This window comes from Homalodisca vitripennis, chromosome 3, assembly GCF_021130785.1.
Source record: "Homalodisca vitripennis isolate AUS2020 chromosome 3, UT_GWSS_2.1, whole genome shotgun sequence".
NCBI lineage: Eukaryota > Metazoa > Arthropoda > Insecta > Hemiptera > Cicadellidae > Homalodisca > Homalodisca vitripennis.
The window spans coordinates 110,682,196-110,706,585 of NC_060209.1; the positions used below are offsets into that span (position 1 = coordinate 110,682,196).

The following is a 24,390-nucleotide window of genomic DNA, read 5'->3' on the forward strand; positions in this document are numbered from 1 at the left end:
GGATTGTTACGTTAATTCAGGACAATAGGCATATCACTGTTGAACTGATAAGTGTAAAAATAAATGCAAATGCTGGAACTGTCCTTAAAAAACAACAAGATGCAGTACAAGAAAACCTGTGCGAGATTGGTGACCAGATAACTTACGGACGGCTTCAAATCAGTCAACAGTTGAAAAATCGATATTTGATTGAAGGAGGTTTTTTTAAAAAGAACTGTAACATATGATGAAACATGGATCCACCACTATTAGCCAGAGTCAAAACGACAGAGCCTTGACTGGAAGCATACGACTTCTCCCACTTACAAAATTTCAAGACCCCCCCCCATCTGCTGATAAATCATCATGCTTACAGTATTATATATGGGATTTCAGGGGATAAGTTATTGTGATTTTCTTGAAGGTCAGTACTACAGTGACATGCTGGAAAACAAGATAAGACCTGCCATTCAAACAAATTACTGCAGGCTCTTGACTGAAGGCCTGATTTTGCATCATGACAATGTCCATCCACATACGGCACAGCTGACAAAAGAAAAGTTTCAGAACTACGAGGGTCGTCCACAAAGTAACCTCCGTTTTGAAATAAAAAATAAACCAGTTGAGATACAAAAAGTTTATTATATAAATGTTAAAACTACTGCTTTTATCTATTCTTCTACATATTCACCATACAAATTCAAGCATTTCTCATATCATTTAACAGTTTTTGAAATTACGTCTTTAAAAAAATCTGCCGCCTGAGAACGTAGCCAACCTGTCACAGCGTTTTGAAGCTCTTCTTCATCACTCGCAAACCTCTGAGATGCAAGCCACCGCTTAATGTACGGGAAAAGATGGAAATCACTGGGAGCCAGGTCCGGGCTGTAGGGGGGGTGGTCAAAAACGTCCCATTTGAACTTTTCCAAAAGTTCTGTTGTTCTTTGAGCTGTATGAGGGCAGGCGTTGTCATGGACAAACACAACACCAGACCAAGACCACGACACTTGTTTTGAATCGCTCGTCGTAGCCGTTTTAAGGTTTCACAGTCAGCTGCAGCTGTAATGTTTGTACCACGCTCCATAAATTCAACGAGCAAGATGCCCTTAGCATCCCAAAAAACTGTAGCCATCAATTTTCTCGCTGAAAAAGATTGGCGAGCTTTCTTTGGCTTGCTTGGCGAAGCGGTATGACCCCATTGCATTGACTGTTGTTTTGTTTCGGCATTCACATAGGCTACCCAAGTATCATCTCTTGTAACGATCCTGTTCAAAAATGTTTCTCCTTCAATGTCATACCGAGTAAGAAAGTCTATGGCAGAACTCATTCTTTTCATTTTGTGATCATCAGTGAGCACTTTTTGAATCCAACGAGCACAAAACTTGTGATAGCCTAGTTTTTCTGTCACTATCTCATGCACAAGACTTCGAGAAATTTCAGGAAAATGATCTGAAAGTTCCGAGATTGTGAAGCGACGGTTCTCGTGAATTTTCTCATCCACATTGTTCACCAAGTCATCACTGACGAGAGATGGCCTACCACTCCGGTCTTCATCGTGAACGTTCGTTCTTCCATTAAAAAAAAAAACTAACCCATTGACGGACTACACCTTTGCTCATAATGTTTGGGGGCCATACACCGCACTCAATTCACGATGAATTTCAGCTGCTGTGTAACTTTTCGACCACAGAAATCTTATTACACCACGCACTTCACACTTGGCGGGATTTTCTATCACGGCGCTCATGTTTTTACGTTGTAACAAAAGAGCGCGCACCCGCACGATGCTCTCGCTTGCACAGCTAGAAGCGTACTGAACGGAGGCGCACGCCGATGTGAGAATTGCGGCGCTACCCCCACTACTTATCGCGCCACGCCCAAACGGCGGTTACTTTATGGACGACCCTCGTAGGTTGGGAGATCCTTCTACAGCCCTAACCTCTCTCCATCAGATTTCCAACTGTTTGAATCCTTTAAAGGGGTCTATGAGGGAAACATTTTCAATCCAATGAAGAGGTCAAAAATCAGGTGCAAAGTGGCGTTGAGATCAACCCAAAGAAATTTAGGACAAGAGCATACAGATTAGGAGAAAGATGGGACAAGTCTAAGTGTTGCTGGGACTATGTGGAAAAGTAACCAAAGTTTTGTATTAATGGAATTAACTGTTTTTGAACTGTAGTAACTTACCTTGTTACTTATTGAATGGCCCTCGTATATCAATGATTCCATTTAGAGCCCTCATTCATCTTAACTAAAGCAGCTTCAAGTCTCTCTCTACATTTCTTTGTTATTACAAAGGGAATTGTGGATGTAGCATAACATTGTCGTGTGTGTATGGCTACCCCACCAAGTATATGCTGTCATCTACATAAACTTAATATTAATGTGTACCCACTTAGGTTAGTCAATTGCAGCTCACCTTCTTTCAGCCCATGCTCGGTCAATATAACAGTGCCAGGTGATTTTGTTTGCAAAAGGTCTATTATGTGGTCAAGTTTGCATTCCAATCATCTTACATCTAAAAAAGCACTTTTTTGTAGTTGTGGAGGTGAATTGTGTTCATGGTGTACAGTCGGAGAGGTCTTAAGTGCAGGGAGTTGCGGAGTAGAATCAGGAGCAGAAGTATTGTCAGTTGGTGTGTTTATGCCACTTGTGACAGAAGCAGGCCATTTTCAGATTTAACATGTCCATAGTATTGTGTCTTATGTTTATTGAAGAAATAAATATATTTAATATAGAGTTCTTGCTATGTCGCATCTCTAGGCTTTATTTTTTTTATTTAAGGGTGGTCCTATGGCCATTGATGTTAGAGTTAAGTAAACGTTAACTCAGATAAACATTATTGTCAGCACAAATGTTTATTTGATATTTATATTGTTTATTACAAAATGATGATTGACAATTGAATAGTAACAAAATATTAAACCCATATGAAAGAATAGTAAAAATAATTAACTTTCATAAACTGTCATCATCATCTTTTATTATGTAACAATCCAATGACCAAATATAGTTCTAGATTTGTAACATTCTGGTTGCGAGCTGTCTAGCAGTGAACAGTAGTAACATTAATTATATACTACAGAAAAAGTATTAAAGTTTGTACATTAGTCTACTTAAAATTGTCCCAAATTTTTTCGGATACATTTTAGAAAATGAACAAATTATTTATATATTGTAATTGATAAAAAAACATGTCACTGGCAAAAGAAAAATGTCACAACTTTTTAAGTTTGTGTGTTTGCAATAAACAAAGCACTTGGTTTAAGCATGAAATGTAGAAAAACTAACAATTATATAACAGTTTTATACAGGTTGTGATTTTTTAGTAATTTTACAAAAAATATAAAAGCTAATGAAAAAATAATTGTCGAAAACAATTTCAAAAATATCCTTATTTAGGGTGTAAAGTATTGTGTAAAATGTTATTGTAATTGATCACTTTATTGATCTAAAAACTATTTATATATAAATAAAACAAAGTGTTTCCAGACATTTATCTAATTGAATTTCTGATAAGCTGAATTGTATTCATCCAGAGTCAAATATAAAACTCTCTCACTCTCTTGAGGGGTCGGTGGCTCTGATATATTGTGAACAGAGCCATCACATTGCCAAAGCTGCTTGCCTCTGTGACATAGTGTAAATAATCATGGGAGTCTGGGTTTATTTTGTGCCAAAGAAAATTTAGTACCGTATATTAATAATAATAATAATTTATTTAACGTAAATTTGTACATGCTTAAAATATGTTAGTAAGTTGTATCAAAATTGTTATTTACAACTAAAGTGGTAAAAATAATTAAACTATTATCACAAATTTCCACCAATGTAGGTACCATTGACTTGGTCTTCTGACAGATGGATGTCAGCCATTATTCCTTCCACATGCCCCAACCAGGTAAACATCAACATCTATTAACAAATACATACAGGTTTTTAATCAACTTTAAGATCAAAGGGTTTTAATCTCAAAGAAATTAACTAATTATGTATTTATGTTCATTTAAATGTTTTATCTTTTAAATGGTTTGCATTTAATTTCTATTAGGTACTTATTTGAAGACTGGTAAATCATGATCAACTCTTTGTTTCAATTTTGTGGTTGTGAAACATACAAAAATTTGCTGTAATGATATAAGAATATCTGTCAGAAAAAGAACTAACTATATTTTATTTTCTTGGTGTCGGTAGCTTATGGGTTTGTATTTATAGTTGATGAATTATATCTATTGTAGATAGAGTGTAAAAAGGTTCTGGGACAACTTATTTAAAGATTTCATTTTGGCAGAAATCCTACCTCTAAAGGTATCCTACCTCAAAATAGCAAATACTTTTTTTAATGCTCGATTGGTTAAATGAAAAAGTTTTAATTGCTTAGTTACATAAAGCTCATTTTTACTTCAAAACTTTTAGCATAATAAATGTTTAAATGGATGATCTTCAGTTTGTTAACTATATTCCAACTGACATTGCCTTGTTTAACCCTTTGCGATCGGTCGTCGACTATAGGTCGACCGCGGCAGTTTCGCTGAACGCTCGCATGTCGACAATAGGTCGACCGGATATTAACTAACAGAAATTAAATACGACCTGAGGACTGTCGAAGCAATTTTTATTGAGACCTCAAAGGGTTAATGCTTCAAAACTCTTAACTTTTTAATGTAAATTGAAAGAGCCTGTTACATTTAATCAACTGTTCTATGTAAACATTGTTGATTAGCACAACCATATGTCTATTAATTAACCACTATTTTCAATTTGTTTACATTTATACTGTGGGAGTTTTCAAAGGAGTAACAATTAGTTTTCACACCCTTTTTCTTTTTTTATTTAAGAGATTAGCTAAGTACGTTTCTACCTTCAAAAATATCCTAAGCTTAGGATGGTCAAAATTTGAATCCAAAGATTCTCTTTGAAGCAGTCTGTAAGAACTATGTGAGATGAAAGTTCACTAGACTGTACTTTTGAACCAGTTTACCAATACCAATTTAAATTTAGCTGGCTCTAAATGTTCTAAAATATTAAAAATAATTTTCAGTTTATAAAGAAACAAACATGTAAATAGTATCATTGTTAATGTAATTTTACCTGTAAATTTTTATCAGATATGAAGTATAGGTATAAAAAATAAAGTACTACCTAACTTTTACTATAAATTTAAAGACTTATAAAACTCTTCTTAGTTGTCTTTTTGACAGAAGTAAACTTCTCAGATCTGTATGTGTACGTATGTATTTTTTAGCAGAAAACGAGGCAAAATCATCTATAGAACAATAAATACTAAGACCAAAGTAAGTTACAATAGCCATAAATATGCACTTTTTGATAGATTTTCTTGAAGGTGGCAACAAGGCATACTCAACATTGGCATCGGATAATTCACTTGAACCAGAAATGCTCTTACACCTGCAAAGCTTATAAAAGCTGCAGGTAACTGCTGGTATAAAATATAGTATAATCATATTCATATGTTTGTTTACCTGTTCCACAAGTTTTAGCACACTGTAGTACCCCCATATTGCCATAAGTCTGACCATCGGTGCCACATACTGGGCTGTACTGATAGGTGAACTGGCATGGGCAGGATACTATGTAAACTATTCGGTTTCCTGGATCTCTGGGTGGTATCCTGGTGGTGGTGGAATTTGATGATGATGATGTTACAGTATCTTGACGAGGAGATTGTGTTGTGGGACGAGTCGGTAGCCGTGTTGGGCGAAACGGTGGTTCACCAGGCCTGAGTGGAAATCTAGAAGGTCCTATTGAAAGTTAAAAAAAGATTATAATTTTGTAAATGAAAATTACTGTTTATTTACCAGTATAAATACTGTCCATTGATTTGTAACTATCAGTTGTACAAATACAAAAGAAATAATGTTTGATGTATAAAGATATGATGAATAAAGAGATACTCTCTTATATCTCGAATCTTAGCTGAAATGAACAATCCTTTACTTTTACAGGCAAAGTTGGGGCCGCATGGCCCTTTCTTTTACCTAACCTGCAATAATATACAATTTAAAAAAATAAATTAAATATTACCTTAAGAATAAAAATTTAAGAAATAATTATATTTAAACAACATGGAGAATTTAATATAATATTTTAACACGTAAAATTAAAATTTAACAAATTAATAAACTAACTACTGTAAATCTTAAAACCATGTTAAATAATATTATACTTTGAATGTGCACATAAAACTGAAATAGTTATTATAACTAATTATTGTTAATAAGTCCTAACTTTAATTTCCACACAATCACATATTCCTCTGCCAATGTCACGCTCTCAGCATCTTAGACCGGACCTGCCTCGGCTAAGCGCTTAAGATACATATCTTTCAGTTTCGCCACAAACCGGGAACAGCTATTGATGGAAGTAACTGTTTGGAGAAGGGCATTCTACAACACTACCATTCAGTGCTGAGGCATTCTCAAAATATACGAACCAGAGCGAATGCTTCGTACATCTACATGAAACACAGACTTAAAATATTTATAAAAATATCTTGGAAAACCACATTGTTGTAATATTGAATAAACAACTCTTAGAATTTTAATAGATTTTTGATCTTTGTAATGTATACAATAGTTTTAAGTTCTTTGCAACTTCTCACTAAGTACTACGGTCACATCATTGATCACAGACTTACAGTAATTGAAATGTAGTATTACAGGTGATTTAGTCAAGAGCAGCTTGATATGTTCTGGTAAAAATCATTGAAGATGTTTAAGTGAGTGAATAGATACGAAAACCCATTTACAAATCCCCGCAACAGCATTAGCCCAATTCAAAATCAAGTTTATAGTCAAAATAAGATCTCCCAAACTTGTCGTAGAATGGCAAAGTGTAACCATTACCATTTACAGTTAACGTTTCAATAGTATTGAAGTTTATTGATTTTCGTAAACGAGAGTGACAAGTAATGAATGATTGGTTTTGTTTATGTATATTTTAGTCTCAGGCCACATAACGATGTTTTTAATGTCACTATTGATTCTGGTGATACATTCATTAATGGAGTCAATTTTAAAGTGTGAATAGATTTGCAGATCATCAGCATAAATGTGGTATGAGCTGAGTATAAGTACAGAATCAATATCGTTCACTTACAGCATGAATAATAAAGGACCAAGAATCGACCCTTGTGGCACCACACAATTAACAATTTCGCAGTCCGAAGTCATGGCATTAACTTTTACACTCTGCCTTCTCCTTGACAGATAAGATCTCAGCCAAATTAATACATGACTAGTAAACCCTAATAGCCTTAATTCAGCTAACAATACTTTATGGTTTATGCTGTTAAAAACTTTTCAAAAATCGATAAGAGTGAGAATTGTGCCCTGTCTGTGGTCCATAGCAAGTCTAATTTCATATGTCACCTTTATCTATCCTGGGAACTTTAACTCTTACCTCGTAATTCATAAACCCCTATTCAAAATGTACATGCCAGTAATGTGTTATTTAGAACCTAAATAAGTAAGATTTTGGTACCACTGGAAGAGAGACCGTCCACTAAAGGGGTATAATGTTTCACTTTAGTGTAAGTATGGCTGGAGAACTATAAACTGCTCTCTCCAATCTTTTAGTGTTTTCAAGTAATCGGTATCATTGAATCGAATAGACATAATGTAGCTTTGTAGAAAGGGTTGAATTTTGAGTTAAGCTCCAGTTCACCTTCCTTTTATTGCAGTGTCTGGTATCTGACGCTGTCTCAGACTTGACATCTGCAATCATTTTCGTCTGAAGAGATCATAAAAATAAAAGGAAGGTGAACTCGAGCTAAACGTTATATTTAATTGCATGGTATATTTTTATGAATTTTCTTCTAAAATGTTTGTTTCCATATTGAATCTGATGTATTTAATTTCCAATTGGTTCCACTTCCACCTTCCTTTGGTAACAAGGTTCATTTACTATATCATGAAAAACTCAGTTTTCCTTATATCTGACTGTATGGTTTTTAAAAATTAAACTTTGTTATTTCAAACCATTTGTACTAAAACATTGATACTTACCTGTGTGTTATTTTTATCAAGAATAATATTAAAAAAGTCCTTACAGGTCAGTCAGAAGAATAAATAAAATAAATAAATAAGGCCTTTATTCTTGAGCGGATTTCAGTTTACAATCTGTTTTACAAATCGACTCACGTCAAACTAATCATAACAGTACAATTCGTATTTTAAAACTGTGACACCCAAATATTGCGTGCTGGTAATTTACATAGAAAATTCATACTTAAACAAGAATACATCATTAAGGTACCTATACAGTTTTAACTTCCTTTTTGAAAGTTTTAACAGACAAAGTCTTTATAACTGGTGGTAAGGCATTGTACTCCTGGGGTCCAAAGTACGAGTAGGACCTTTTTGTAGCCTCCAAGCACACGCGGCAGTTGCAGCTTGTCGTCCTGTCGAGTGTGCCGTTCTCTTAGAGTCGCTCGCGCCACTAGTTTCCGTCTCAGGTAAGAGGGTTCACCAGTTACCAAAACCTTATGCACCAATGTCACAGTTTGGAGCCTACAAATATCTTGAACAGAGCGTAAATTTGCTCTTTTGCGATAAGGTGAGATGTGGTCAAATTTTTTTAGATTATAAACAAACCTCAGCGCACTGTTCTGTATCCGTGCAAGGATGACATTTGCCTCTTGAGTTAAGCAGCTACCAAACACTGGAAGGGCGTAATATATTGATGGAATTACCAGAGAATTTACAATATGCAGCTTTGAAAGCATTGGAATTAACGCTCTGTATCTATTCAAAACTCTCAATTTACACATTGCACGTTGAGAAATCAATTCAACATTTTTAAGAAAGTTTAGCTGATTGTCAATTATAACTCCCAGGACTTTAACAAAAACACGATCTTCCAAACAAATACCCTCAACAGAAACAGAGAGAAGACTCCTGTTCATGGTCTCTTTAATGGATGGTGAGCAAAAATGCACCACAGAACACTTATCTGCATTCAACTTTAGGCCATGTCCCTCTGACCACTCTTTAACCCTACGCAGATCAGCATTGAAACACTGCACCGCTTCATGGACACCTGGAGGGGGATATGTTAGAAGCATCTGAGAGTCATCCGCATAGGAGTAGAGTGAACACGAGGACAATGCAAGTCCAAGATCAGCAGTATATAAAATGAACATAGCAGGCCCTAAACATGACCCTTGAGGAACCTCTGTATCCTTCGACAGCGAGGAAGAGCAGTTTTCTTTTACCTTCGTCACCTGACTCCGTCCGCTCAAATATGAGCCAAACCATTTTATAGCGATTTCATTAAACCTATAGAAATTTAATTTGGCAAGAAACAGTTCATAATTCACTGAGTCGAACGCTTCAGAGAAATCAAGCGTCGCCAAAATACTTGCAAAACCTTTATCTTTCGCTACATGCAGCTCATCCATAATGTTTATCAAGGCGGAGGTAGTGCTGAAAGACTTCCTAAAACCAGACTGATGTACAGGAAGAATATTTTCAGCCTCAATGAAAGCTGTCAACTGATTCACCACTACCTTCTCAAGGATTTTTGACATGGCCGGAAGGATCGATATCGGCCTAAATTGGGAAATCACACTTGGATTCTTTATTTTGGGTATGGGCGTGACAAGACTTTGCTTCCAGCATGATGGAAAACACCCAGAAGCAAGGGACAGGTTAACCAAATGCGTAATAGCTCCCAAGCAATATGGGCTCATGGCTTTCACTAGCCTGATAGATATTCCATCAGTCCCCACAGCCACTGACGTAATGTTATTCATTATGCATTTGATCTCACCCTCAGTAACTGGCACAAAATTGAAACCATGCGCTAGATCCTCACAAACATTGTTTCTGTAGAAATCCAGTTTCTCGAGGCTAATCCTGCTTCCACCACCCATGCCTGCAAAGTACCTGTTGAGGTCATCAGCTGAGAATCTTATATCGTCACTATTACGGTCATTTTCCAGCACTCCACCGGACCGTAAAACACCCCAGAATGATTTAAAGTCCTTACAATTCAGCTTGTCGTGAAAGTAATTTCGTTTTGCTCTTCTGATGGCGCAGTTCAATTTATTTCGTGCCTTACAGTACAATGTTCTAGCAGCCGAAACATCACTATCATGCAGTCTGTGTTTGAAATAATTTTTTTCTTTTGTGAGCTCTCTTATCTCGTCACTCCGCCATGGGGCTTTCTTCTTGGTGACTCGCTTTCTTGTTAACGGTACGCAGGTGTCAAGCAGTTGGACAATGTAGGTAGTTAACAATTGACTAACTTCATCGACCGAGGTCTTTGTCTCAATATCATCCCAATCAATACGTGACAATAAAGAAACATAAAGAGACACATCGAAATTGGAAAAATTTCGATAAGTTATAAATTTCTCCTTTGGCCTATAGTTGCCATACCTGAGATCACAATATACCAGGTGGTGGTCCGTAATTTGTTTACGTCTTGAATCAAGAATTTTGGACGTATCCACTAAACCAACTTTGTCTATGTCTAGACCTTTATTCACAACAATATGGTCGATCAATGTCGAAGAGCTCTCTGTGACACGAGTGGGCTCTGTTATGAGTTGTACCAACCCTAACGATTCATACAGGTTTTTCAGGAATCTACAATCGGCCTTACCAGTATCCATAAGATTTACATTAATGTCACCCAACAAAACAACATCATCAACATCCAACATCTGATCAATAAACAAAGAATACAAAATAGAACTCAGGGTGGAATATATAACACAGGGTGGTTTATATACCACGCACACACACAGCTTCTTGTTTCTCAAACTAAACTTGCCACAGATATATTCTAACCGACTATCAACATTGTTCAAATAAACCTGCGTCATTTGCAGATGATTTGCAACCAGGAGTGCCACTCCTCCACCAGCGGCTCCCGGGAGACCCTCAGCGCCCTGTCTGTCCTTGCGCCATAAAGAGTAGCCATCTACAATGAAACAATCTGAGGAAACATCTGGAGTCAACCACGTCTCTGAGAGACCAAGAATGTCAAATTTGAAATCATCAATAACCGCACACAGCTCCTGGAAACCTGTGTTCATTGATCTCACATTTAAGTGCCCTACTCTGGAAAACAACTCGCCCCTCTGATGCCGTTTCCCGACTCCTTAAGCTGAACAGAAGCCTGTGACACCTCAGGAACAGCTCTAAAGTCGCCAGGAACTGCGGAAACCGGCGAACATCCACCCGGAAAGTGGTAAAAGTAAGTAGAATTTACAGCAACAGAATGTTAATCATTCATTTGTTGTAAGATTTACATATAATCAGTATCTAAAACTTTTCTAATTACAAAATAAGTGTTACAAAAAGTTTAGGCAACGTCATTAGCAACTGTTTAATAACTAAGTTGTGAATTTTCAAATTGTGCAAAATTTTGTAGATGTTATCTGCTATGACTTTTTAATATTAAAATGTTTCCAGACATTTTACACAAACTATACTTTTTGTGATTCAATCTCTATTTACATTATATATATATAGAGGATATTATATTATATTATATATATAATATCATAATATATTACCATAATACATTATATATATATAATGCCAAGTGTGCCACCTTGATGTTATTAACTGCAATATTAACTGAAATAGGCTGATTTTGTTTTCATATAAAAATTACAAATTTTATAAATCTTACAATTTATATTAACCAAAACTGTTATTTTCAAGAAAAGATCAATAGTTTTCTTGTGATTTTTACTATACATGCAAAAATTTGTAGTTTAAAAATTTGATAATAAATTACAGGGCAGTGTTATTAGCAATTTTGTACTAATTATCTGTGTGTATATACTACGGGTTATTGCATGTAGAACGAAGTTCAGAATACTAGTGTTAGTTGTATTATATTTACTGGTTCTGTTGTTAAGTTATACAAAGTTAATAAAAAAAGTGATAGGATACATCCATTAAACAAATGGAAATAAGTTAAACAATAAAAAAATGAGATCAATAATTATGTATATGAGACCGAATTTATAAATTTGGCACGGGTGATCCTTGTAACAAGCTATATTATAGAAATTAAAATTAAGAATATTACGATTACTTATTTACTTTCTGTTCCTCCAGGGAAAGCGAAGTCTTGAGGCCTGCAGTCTCCCAACACAGCAAACACTGGAATAAGAAAGTGTCTTTAGAACAATCCACGATATATCAGTGTTATTTGAATGAGTTGTAAAAACTAATCAATGAGTCCTGGTGATATTTAATTAAGATTATGTAAAGTTTAAATAGTATGTACTTGAGTTATAGCTTCAGGGAGTAACATATTTTTTGTCATTTATAACTTAAGGAAATTATATTTTATAATTAGACATTTGTTAAATTAGTAGTGCATGTTTTTAATACTTTTTTCTTGAGAAAATAACTGTTATATATAAAAAATGTCACTCCTTGAAGGTATAACTGATCTACATACTTTTGAACATTACATTTTTATCTTCACTCATTTGTATTTGGACCTGATTACAAAACTGCATATAGTTTCTACTTTAAATGCCTGTAATTTAACTTGGAGTGATAAAAACATTTAACATAAAAATATTTGTTTAATCGGAATTGGTTTGCACTACTACCAAAATAATATAATCAAAATTATCATAATCATTATAACCATTGTTAAGCTATGGTATGTATGGTAGTAGTTAAGTAATGTAAATTCCATAATTTTGAAAATTTAATACAAGTTAACTGGGTAAAAATATATAATATGTATATATATATATATATAATATGTATATATATATATATATATATATATATATATATACATATATAAACAAGATAACTAATTAAGGTCATGTATAAATTAAATTATTAAAATTATTTTACAGTACATATACAATGACATGACAGTTAAGTAAGACTATAGTTATTGCATTTTAATGATAGCTGATTAAAGTATGCACTCGTCAATAAGTTATTATTTGATTAAAATAGATATAATCCTTTATACTGGATAATTCTATATAATGGCACAGTTAATCAATTACTCTGCATATTGAGAATTTATAATTAGGCACCTTATACAAATTTCCCAACTCAGCATTTATCATTGGTATTTTAGAACCTACAGTTATAAACTGAAACCAGTTTAGAGGATTACAGTATTTTTAGAAGCTTAATCCTTTGGAACATGATATCCATACATATAAAGAAGAAATGTTTTAGAATATACAACGCATTCATGAATTTAAAGAAAAAGTTACATGTAATATATTTAAAAAAACTACAAAAAATAACAAATTGAAACTATGTATTAATTATGTTACATTTATCAGTCAACTAAGTTTTACTCATATTAGTTTTTTGTTTGATTATTAGCCTTCTTACTCCTTAAGTATTAATATCCATTCTTTTTGAACTCAAAATCATGTTAAAAATTGCTTACCTTATCAGCTTTGTACAAATTGAATTCTGATAGCTCTAAGAATAAAGAATACATTAGCCTCACTGATTCGACAAAGAGAATACTGTATGAGTGCTTAAGGAATGAGATTCTCTGGCTAGTTGTTCACAATGCTTGCTGATCGACTTTACTTCAACTTTTGTTTGTATGTGGTTGCAGGCTTGTGCTTACCCAATGGAACAGTAAGTCTCAAGTGGCCTAAGGTTTACTATTCTTATGTGGTTATCTCTGATGTGCTCATAATCTTGAATCTATTGACATTAGCTGTTAATTTGATATCCCCCAATGTTTCACTGGCTAATAGATGCTATAGTGGATTTACAACTTTAGCTACAGCACTTTCAGTTACAAAGTTGTTAGCCAGCCATATTCACAAGGAAAAGCTTAGCAAATATTTCAAACTCTGGGATGATGTGATTGAAAAAGATGCAGATTTAGAACTTAAGAAAGAACTTCTGAAAAATGAGAAAGTTATCAAGAGACTATCTACGTGCCTGTTTGCTTTCATGGTAGGCCCTATGATACCTTGGGGAGGACTTCCACTGTTCTGCAAGATCATTTCATACTTGGTGCCTGTTCCCTTCAGTTTTATTGCAATTCCAGCCAAATTTCCCTTTGATCCTCTGGTGTCTCCTGGTTTTGAATTTGCCACAATTTTCCAAGGTATGATGGCTTTTTCAGTTAACGCAAAAATTATGGCATTTGACTGCCTTATTTATGGTTTAATCTCATATCAAATTGTACAATGCCGATATCTTAAAGATTCTTTTAAAAACATCACCGGCCTTGCTCAAAGAGAACTAATAACTGGAAAACCCACAGGTCAATATTTAAGAGAACACAAACACATGAAAAATATTCAGAAAATTCAACTAAATGAATGGGTTGAAAAACATTGCAGATTAATTGAGATTTGCACCACCTTAAACCAGTTGTATTCTCCTGTATTTTTTGTTCAGTTTATCTTTAGCATTCTAATCATTTGCTCAAATGCCTTTGTAGTAACAGCAGGAAATGTTACTAAACTCGAACTTGTTTTTTCATTTGCTTATGTTATTGGAACAACAGTTCAACTTTATACATTATGCTGGATGGGAGAAGAGCTCTCAAAACAGAGTACAACTTTGACTGATGATGGCTTCTGGCACAAGTGGTATCTTTGTCCATTAGAAGTACAGAGTAGCTTTCAGATCATCTTTGAGAGGACAAAAGTCCCCATGAAAATTTCAATTTTTGGAACAATCCATTTGTCTATTGAAACATTCAAGACTATTGTTGGAACAGCATATTCTTATTTCATGGTACTTAATCGGATCAAGAGAACAGTGTAACAATTTTAAAAGTACTGTTTGGTCTGAATAAAGGGAAAAAATGAATTCATTCACATTTATTGTAAGCCTTTAATATAAAAATATTTAATTTCAAATGTGTCTATTTTTATATTATTTAAAAAAAATGTATTTTGAGTGCCATGCAGCAATATACCAGGTGTCCCAAAAGTCTTCCCCCATTGACTTTTGAACAGGAATATATCAACCAACAATTAATATTTTTAATAAATCACTAAAAATCAATTCTTTAATTAAAAACTGTGAGGTTGATTGTTAGCAATGTTAAAAAAGTTTAACTCAATACAATAAAAATATTACCTTAACCTTTTATTAACTCAAAAAATTAAAGTATTTATTGATGCATTTTTAATGAAATTTTTACAGTCTACCTTTAAAGATTTGTGTAAGAGAGGACTTAATAGTCCTAACCTCGCCAATTGAATATGTTTTTCTTTGTATTCAATAAAGACATTTTTCATTTCATTTCACCTGTTTTGTACTAGATTGAGATAAAGGTCACTGGTTTACGGCATTGTTCTTATTTTACAAGGGCCTTTAAAATGATATGTCACTTAATTGGGTTTTCATTTAAAATATTTAACATAATCCCCAACCACTCATTTACTGTTTTGGGGGTTAAATTTGTCATATGACTTTTTTAGTCTTATAATGGTCCTCCCCCATGGATGCTGGTTGATATATTTCTGTTAAAATTGTAGTAGGGGGAAGGGAGTGGGACTTTTGGGATACCATAAACTATTTTTACCATAAGAATATGATTAACAAATCAAGAAAAGGATTGGTCTGTCAGGCTTTCCTTTAACTACTGCATATTAGTAGTTTGTAAAATAAAGGCTTGTGCTGGTTGGTTACTGTTTGAAGTCACCGCTTATTGTGTTATAAGTTACTGTATATTGTGTTATTTATTATATTTTTATAACACATTAAAGTGTAACCAATGCCATGTAAATCAGATTAGCAGCCAGTTAGAACAATTTATTTGTTTTGCCATTTTTCACTAAATGTCTTTCAACTCAAATTCAAACCAAAGCTAATACAATTTCCATCATGAAATAGTGTTTTTTAGCTATATTTTATATAAAGGTAAGTTAAAGTTGTAATTTCATTTCCAAAACTATTTTAAAAGGTTTTAACATTTTGTTATTTCGTTGGGTTTGTGCTAAAAATTATATTTGAAATTTTTACTTAGTGTCTAAAATAGGTATAAAAACATTTTTTCTACGATAAAAATTGGTTAGTTCCTTTAAAACCAACTAATTGGCTTTCCTTTTTTTATAAATAAGGTATATTGTACTAATTATTTACTTCTAAAAACCTTAAGTGGTTATATTTTATTACTTTTTTAATTGTCACGAATAGAATATAACAGTTGTTTAAATCAGAGTTGTGCTAATTCTGTTAACTTATTTGTCCAAAATATTAGGAGCCATGTTAATTTATTTTTAGTGGAAATTGAAAATTAAAAAATCTGATCAACTTTATCGTGCTAACTGAAATCTGAATTTTGCCTAACGAGATAAATCATTATAAAATTGAAAGGGTATACTGTGTGTAGTAACTGCAATGAGGGTTATTGCGAGGGCGGTGTTGCGGTGTATGTGCAGGAGGGATATGAATGTACTGGTATAGTAGTGCTTCACAACATGCAGTCCGCAGATTGTCTCCAACTAACTTTACATACTGGTGTGTCAGACTTTATCCTCCTCACTGTGTACAGGCTCCATGCAGTGTCTATACACCAATACTTTAAAGATATTAAACAAGTTATCGCTAGCCTTGAAGGAGGGAATATTATTTATACAGGAGATATAAATTGTGATATTTTGAGTGATGACATTAATGCAAACAACTACTTGAACTTAATGGCAGGACTTGGGTTGAGTCGCTTAGTTGAAGAACCGACTCGTATTGTTGGTATTTCTCAAACTTGCATAGATCACGGTTTTGTTTGTTTCGACACAACTATCAATATAGGAGTTATACATGAAGCCCAAGTAATGCATTTAGGTATTACCGACCATTCTTTAATTTATGTAATTTTGCAGATATGTACTAAAGCTCCAAAAGTCGATCATGGATTAGAAAAAATAAATTATGATTTGTTATTTACTAATATTACATGATTCAGTTTATAAATTGTGACGGAAACCCTGAGGCTCAGTGGAAATTAGTAAATAACTTGATAGGCGAAAGTAAAAGCAAAACTTCAGTTAGTGAGTTGGTTGTTAATGACAAAAAAGTTATTGATAAACAACAAATTGCAACAGAGTTTAATAGGGTTTTTCTTAGTGCTGCAGATAAGATGAGAAGTACTATCAATTACACAAAGGTTATTAACAACTCTTATTACAATCACGCCTTTCCCGTAGAAAGTTCACCTAGGACAATATTTTTGAGACCAACTAATCAGGATGAAATTATCAAGCTTATTAAAGGACTGAAAAACAATAAATCTTCTGGTTCAGATAATATTAGCGGTTACTTGTTTAAAAAAGTACATAATTATATAACGCCAATCTTAACTTATCTTTTTAATAGAAGCATTCAAGGAGTTTTTCCCCAATGTCTTAAAATAGCAACAGTTATTCAATATTTAAACATGGCGACAGGATGCAAACTAACTGCTATAGGTCAATTTCTTTATTGTCTACATTCGCAAAAATATTAGAGAAAATTATTAAAAAAAGATTAATTGATTTTTTCAAGTCTACAGACTTTTTAAGTGAAAATCAGTATGGGTTTAGGCAAGGCCTAAGTACAGAAGGTGCCTTAATTGATTTCATGGATACTATATACAACTCTGTTAACAGTGAAAATAAATGTGCTGCTTTATTTGTTGATATAACAAAGCATTTGATACAGTTGATCATGGTATACTTTTAAATATATTATGGTTGGCAGGAGTACGGGTTCATGCTTATGAATGGTTAGTAAACTACCTACAAGATAGAGAACAATATGTGAAAATTTATGGCAAATTTAGTGAGTGTGACATTATTCGATATGGAGTGCCCCAAGGTTCAGTTCTTGGCCCAGTCTTGTTTTTAGTTTATATTAATGAACTGCAAAGGCAGGTTACATGGCCAATTGACAGTGTTTGCTGATGGCAAAGTGCTATTGTACACTAATCCAAATCTACTAGTAATTCTCAACTTAGTGCAGCAAGATTTAAATTATTTGCTTTTTTGGTTCGATAAGAATGTTATGATATAAAATACATAATATCAAAATACATAGTTTTTTATACAAAAAGCAAACTAAATTTTGAAAATCCACTATGTTATTACGACTTAGAATGTAAAACTAATAGCAACTGTAATTGCTAAAAGTTGGAATCAGTAACTAAAATGAAATACTCAGGTTAAAATTAAGGAAAGAGCTGGTGAGAACTGTTAGGAGTATTTAGTTACTAAGGAACATTTGTCCTAAAAAAGTCCTTATTAACATGTATCGTGGCCTAGTTGGATCTCGATTAAGATATGGACTAGCATGCTGGGGAGGCACTTACGTCAGCACATTATATTCTATCATAATTCTCCAAAAGTCCTTCCTCAGAATCTTAACCAATTCCCGTTTTACTGATCATTCCTGGCCATTATTTATGGAGTTAAAAATTCTTCCCTTTCGTAATATGTATATTTATAAAGTTCTAAAAAATATTTTTTATCGGAAGTTCAAAAGATTTTGACGAACGGAATTTACCTTGTACATTAAGAAGCAATTCAGTTTTTGTTCCTAAATAAAATCTAACTATGGTTCAACAATTTTTTTCGTGGAGTGCACTGAGGACTTTCAATTTAATTTCTAAATATATTGATAAAAATGTGTCCTTAAATGTATTAAAAAGTTAAAATCGTTCCTTTTAAGTTTATTAGATTGTGAAAGCTTTCTCAGGGTAATTCCTTAAGAAAAAGGTCCATGTCATAAATTGGCATAGGGTACTCTAGGAACTGCTAGGCTGTTAGTCTGTAAGCACTTTATGTATTACAAAAAGGGCTTATTACTTTTAATAATGTATTTATAATTCAAGTACTTGTTTTGCAAAGTCTTTTTATTTAGTGTTTTTCTTAGTTTTGAAATTGTGTGTACAAACTGTTATACCTTAAGTTATGTGCTTTGTAGTAATGCAGCACAGCCATCCTCCAAGTAATTTTTTGTTTATAATAGGGATGGCTACCCTAAACAGGCTTGCCTAGGGGGTATGTCTACTATTTCACAGCTTTGTAGATACCTTAAGAAAAGTATTTATAATTTAAGTAAAATTGTATAAATTAAACAACCAAATTAACTTCTCTTTATGTTAATGTCTATTTTAGTTATTGTTTATTTTAAGAAATGTATATTATATCCTATATGTATATCATATGTATGTAAATGTATAAACTGTTTATCAAAGTTATAGATTAAAGATTTTTTTAAATTGAATTGAAAAATACAACTGTTTTTGGAATTTGTAATTTTCTCCTCTAGGCTTTTGGGATGTAACATGTATGTAACAGCTGTCTTTTTTGGAAATAATAGTATACGTCTTATGAGATGGAATTTTAAAATTCGATTGACACTTCCTTAGTGTATGTTGATAATTTAATGAGGTTTTCGCCTTTAAAAATAAATTACAAACATTAAATGGACAAATAATTTTATTATAAGTCAGTAATTTTAACTTTTGAATGTTTTAAATCATAATCAGAATATAAATACCTTCAATCCCACAGTTTATTGTGCTCTGCTCAATAAGGCTTTAAAAAATCATTGTCCACAGGCATTGCTCTAGTGAACTTTGTTAATCTGATAGCTCAAGCCTTTGATGAGTCATAGTTTACTTCCGGAGTGTTCTGTGCCTTATCCAAGGCTTTTGATTGTGTACATTGTGACCTGCTATTACAGAAACTAGGTGGTCTGGGTATTAGGGATGATGGCTCTTGACTTGCTCTGTTCATACTTGAACTGTCACAGACAGTGTTCAAAAATAACTGTAGATAATGTTAAATATTACTCTGCCTGGAGTGAGGTTGAGTTTAGGGTTCCATAGAGATCTATATTGGGCCCTCTCTTATTTTTTGCCTGTATTTATAATTTAAGCTTTGAATTTGAAATCTATTCTTATATGCAGATGACACACCCGTACTGATACAAAAAAAAATCATAACATGAATTGTTCATAACGTCACTGGCACATTTAGAATCATAGTTTAATCAATGGATTAATCGTAAATACGTCAAAAACTTATGTTATTTAGTTTAAACAGTCACAATAAACATTAATCAAATCACTAAGACACAACAGGGCTTAACATCATTGAATCCCACACTTTTCTTGGGCTCCATTTTTTTCAAAACTTAAAATGAAACTACCATATAAACTATTTAGTTAATAATTTAAGTAGTCTATGTTATGCTCTCAGCATTCTGTCACAATGCACATCTTAAGAAACATCCAAAGCAGTATGTTATACCTGTGTAAAATCTGTTCTATGATACGGAATTGTTGTCTGGGGTGCGCAAAAAACTTTAAAATATTGGTTGCACAGAAGAGTATAATTAAAACAATCAACAAACTAGTTGTCAACCATTATTTAGACAGTTTGACCTTAACACTAACAAGAACGGAGTTTATGAAGTCATAAAGTTAGTGTGTTATAGGCCTGCCTTGTATAATGAGTTTACCTCCACACACACTTTAATACAAGGAATAATTCAAAATTTCAGTATTCCCACCATAATATCTCTTTATTTGAAAATAGCCCATTGTATAAGTCTTTGAAATTTTTTAATAAAAATACTTCCCAATGTCGCTTGTCCTTATCAAAAACAAATGTTAAAACCTGTAAAGTTAGTGTATGAGTCATATTCTTCTTCTTCTTCTTCTATGGGGCAGCCTGCTGCCATGCACTTAAGCCTCAAGGGCCTTTTGCACACCTCAGAAGCACACCATGAGGCTGACTAGTCTACGATTTTAGCAGTTCTACAAACCGCCAAAAACAACCGATCAGGTCATCCTGGTGAAATTCACCACCCTTGTCTAAACTTACTCCTTGGATGAGTAACTGCTTAATAGCAAGAACTAATTCTCTGCACACACCTATTTTTAATAGGTTTTAATATTTTAATTTGTTCTTTTTTATTCTATTATCTGTTGTAAGTGTAAATTGGTATACAAAATGTATTTTAGCTTTAGTTAGGCTAATTTATATTTTATGTCTTTGACGATGCACCTGTATTGTGCACATCGCACCCATATAATATGTCATATGCAAATAAAGAATGACTATATGTTACATTACGGTTTCTTTAAAATATTCTTCTTTTCGTGAATATTCCTAACACCAGGCTTTAAATAGAGTTTGAATTTCTATATATTTGTTTATTTACAATTAAAATTTATAAGTGTAAATAATTTGTAATATATGTGTGTGTGTGTGACAACATGGGACACACCCATATACACCTTTCTTTATATATATTACTGATTATAAAGATGTTACTAAAAAGTAATGAAATGTCAATATTCGTTCAAAGAAAAATGGGTTTTTTGTGATATTGATGTTTTAGAGTCAGCTTATGTAATAATTTTAAACAAATAATAAATTATTCCATCTGAAAAGGAGTTTTATTTTCCTCCTAATAGAATAAATGGTAATCTACCTACAAATTTAATAAAATTCAAATCTCTACTTGTTTTGTAATACAGGTTACATTAAATATTGTCAATTATATATTATTATGTTTACAGCCATTAGATTGAAAAATATACTGAACTCTACTTTGCACTATTTATTTGTTGAACAACTATTCCAAAAATTAATCATTCTCTCTTTTAAAAGTATTTGTCTGGTTCCAAATTTATAGTACTTAATGTGTATTCCAAAAACATTAGAAATTTAAAATGTTTATAAACTCATTATGTGACTATTATCAAAGTTTCCCGGTTCAAACTACTTTGAAAAATAACTAACATGATTCAAATCGTGAAATATTTATATCACATCATTTGCTACAAATTTACAATTATAGTCATTACCAAGCAAAATTCTCCTACTATTTGAGAACATTTACATAAAAATTAATAATGTGACTAAGAATGATATACATTTTCATTTCGAACTGTCATCATGTAACTATTCAAAAGCTCGTTAATTTTATTTTGTCAATTTTATACTGTACTATATTAGGCTATGGTGTGTCTGATATAATTACCACGGCCATGTCTTATGGGCTTATGCTTTTAACACTGGTCATAATAATTGTGTACCATTCAAGATTTTAACTTTTGATGTTCAATTGAAAAGAAAAATAAATTTTAATGGAACTTACCGGCACACAGTAGTGCAGTAATCGTTACAGAGTCCATAGCCAGTAAGAGCAGGCACTGGTCAGACTGAATACTGAATGCGTCAAGTTGTTGCTAGTAGACTATTATAAAGTAACCAGTTCTGACGTCAGCCTGTTCGCCAAGTCCTAACCAAATGAAAGGGAATACCTCAACAACAGGCAAAACCGGTTTTTATTGCTGCTTAAAAATTCTCATAAGCGTGACTAAGAAGTTGTACAGGAAATAAAAAAGAAAAATCATTGAATGACGCAAGATATTGAAAAATAAGTGGTACAATGAAATTGATTTAAATTGCCCTTGACCTGCAAATTAACTGAACCGCTATATCAACAAGGGCCGTAGGCGTTGCCCCTAAGAATCCCAGATAAAGTTTTGTTATAGTGAATTATTAATTGTTATTTAAGGATCTGTAATTGCCAACAACGTTATTTATGAAACGCGAAAGCTACAATTACAATTTGCCATGTGATGCCTACGAATAAACTGACACATTACTCAAATAGCTCCCATCTTATTTTGTTTATCGTATGGCAGTTTATTTATAGTTCTTATCACAACAAAGAAGAACAATTTTAGGAAATTAAAATGTCACATTCTTTTTTATGGCTTATGTGGTTCTTTTCTTTTTATGGCCGAACTTAGTTATAATATCTGTAATACTGAAACTTTTAAAATAAGAAATTAAAAAGTGTCAAAGTTTATGTGAGGTGCCATATTTAACCAGATGTAATAGAAAAGTGAGTTGTATGTTCTCTTGTACTCAATTTCATTAATCCTGCGAAGCGTATTGCTTGTTCATAGGATTGGTGTTTATCTAAACAATAAAATTTCATATTATAAGTACTTTTGATCAAATTATAACAAAACATAGGGCCAAACTTTGGCCTTTTTCAGGGCTGTAGTCAAACCGGCTTTTCTCGGATATTTTTGGGCCCAATCTCACCACCCGCAATTCGACGGCCACGCGACGATGTTCCACTTTAAGAATGATTGAGATCACTTGATCTAGTAATGATACATTTGTAACATATAAGGTATACAAGATCGTTTAATTGATATATTTACTTACGTTAAAGTCTTAAAAAGTAAGTCTCGGAGGAGAACAATGTAACGCATGTTCGTAGCTGACTACTGACGTGGTTAATTGGCGACAAAATTCTTTCGACAACGCGACCGACGCGCGCTGCAACTCCAGTGGCAGCGAACATTACAAAAACACAGTGAAACATGACGTTATCTTAACTGTGCGTAAGTGAGACATCACCGGTTTATGCAACTGAAGACAAAAACAACCTTTGGTTCTTTGAATCGTTGGTCGCGAGACAGCAGCGACACGAAAGAAACCCCCTTCCATTACAGGCGTCGCGTTATATTGTAAACATCGCTATTGAGCGCACTCAAGTCGCTATTTTGACATTGGTGCGTCGCCGACAGATTTTTCATAGCCTAGTTAGGACGAAGCACTAAAGATCTATAGTTAGTGAACTTCAGAGCTTGCAAAATGAAGGACAAGAAAAAGTAGACAGTATAGCTATAATTAAAGCCAAAAATAAGTTTGGTTTGACCGAAAATTAGTTTTCTTTTATTTTAACTCCAGCGAGTTTTAGTTTAAGATTCTTTATAATAGAGTGTTATACACAGTATTCCTGAACGAATAGCATGAACTCCGGATGGTTTGAAAGGCCAATGCAATAACTTTTTAACTAATGGTTTGATAAGACGAGTTAACATTTTTCCAAACACTTACACTATATACCGTGATAAAGGGGGCCCGACCGATTGTTATGTCCGGAGCCCACCAAGCTGTATACGGCCCTGAATAGGCTTTTGCTCAATACGTAAATTTGCGTTTAGTTTAGAATAACTAACAGAAACAATACTGTTATGCTTACCAGAGCGTCAAGTGTATTTTTAGTCTATTGAGGCTTTCAAGTTCAAATGGATTTGCATTATTGGTTTTTTCCTTCAGTTTTATAAACGTTTCCCCACAAAAAGTTACATTAGCAATGTGTGGTATGTACCGAATAAAAAACGCTGCGTTTCCGGAAGTCAAAATGTTTAGCAAACATATGCTATGTGCATGTAGCTATAGTAATATTGAGGTTAAAGGAATATCTTATATAGATCTGATTATATTTTGAATTCATCTTAAAGATCAATCCAGAAGTGTGTGTGTGTGTGTGTGTGTGTGTGTGTGTGTGTGTGTGTGTGTGTGTGTGTGTGTGTGTGTGTGTGTGTTTTGTGCGTGGGAGATGGAGAAGAGGTAAGGTCTATTATCCGGTCCTT

The 24,390-nt window shown here is 33.4% G+C and overlaps 2 protein-coding genes across 2 annotated transcripts; one reads left to right on the forward strand and one right to left on the reverse strand.

Annotated features, from left to right (window-relative positions):
• Positions 1 to 3,677: 3,677 nt before the first annotated feature.
• LOC124357300 lies at positions 3,678 to 22,262 on the reverse strand. The gene is made up of 4 exons (XM_046808959.1): positions 22,086 to 22,262; positions 12,066 to 12,125; positions 5,463 to 5,741; positions 3,678 to 3,894 (listed from the first exon to the last, which is right to left on the reverse strand). Exons 1-4 carry the CDS (start codon positions 22,120 to 22,122, stop codon positions 3,848 to 3,850), a joined length of 423 nt encoding a protein of 140 aa, XP_046664915.1. The 5' UTR covers positions 22,123 to 22,262; the 3' UTR covers positions 3,678 to 3,847.
• LOC124357299 (odorant receptor 82a-like) lies at positions 12,785 to 15,046 on the forward strand. The gene has a single exon (XM_046808958.1). The coding sequence runs from the start codon at positions 13,530 to 13,532 to the stop codon at positions 14,748 to 14,750; it is 1,221 nt and encodes a 406-aa protein (XP_046664914.1). The 5' UTR covers positions 12,785 to 13,529; the 3' UTR covers positions 14,751 to 15,046.
• Positions 22,263 to 24,390: the final 2,128 nt, after the last annotated feature.

What these genes read in the sequence shown, in the direction of transcription:
- LOC124357299 (XM_046808958.1), top strand. Translation starts at nt 13,530, where the DNA reads ATGCTTGCTGATCGACTTTACTTCAACTTTTGTTTGTATGTGGTTGCA.
- LOC124357300 (XM_046808959.1), bottom strand. Translation starts at nt 22,122, where the DNA reads ATGGACTCTGTAACGATTACTGCACTACTGTGTGCCG. An exon ending in TACTGCACTACTGTGTGCCG is followed by an intron (nt 12,126 to 22,085) that starts GTAAGTTCCATT and finishes TTCTTATTCCAG; the next exon opens with TGTTTGCTGTGTTGGGAGAC. An exon ending in TGCTAAAACTTGTGGAACAG is followed by an intron (nt 3,895 to 5,462) that starts GTAAACAAACAT and finishes ATTTGTTAATAG; the next exon opens with ATGTTGATGTTTACCTGGTT.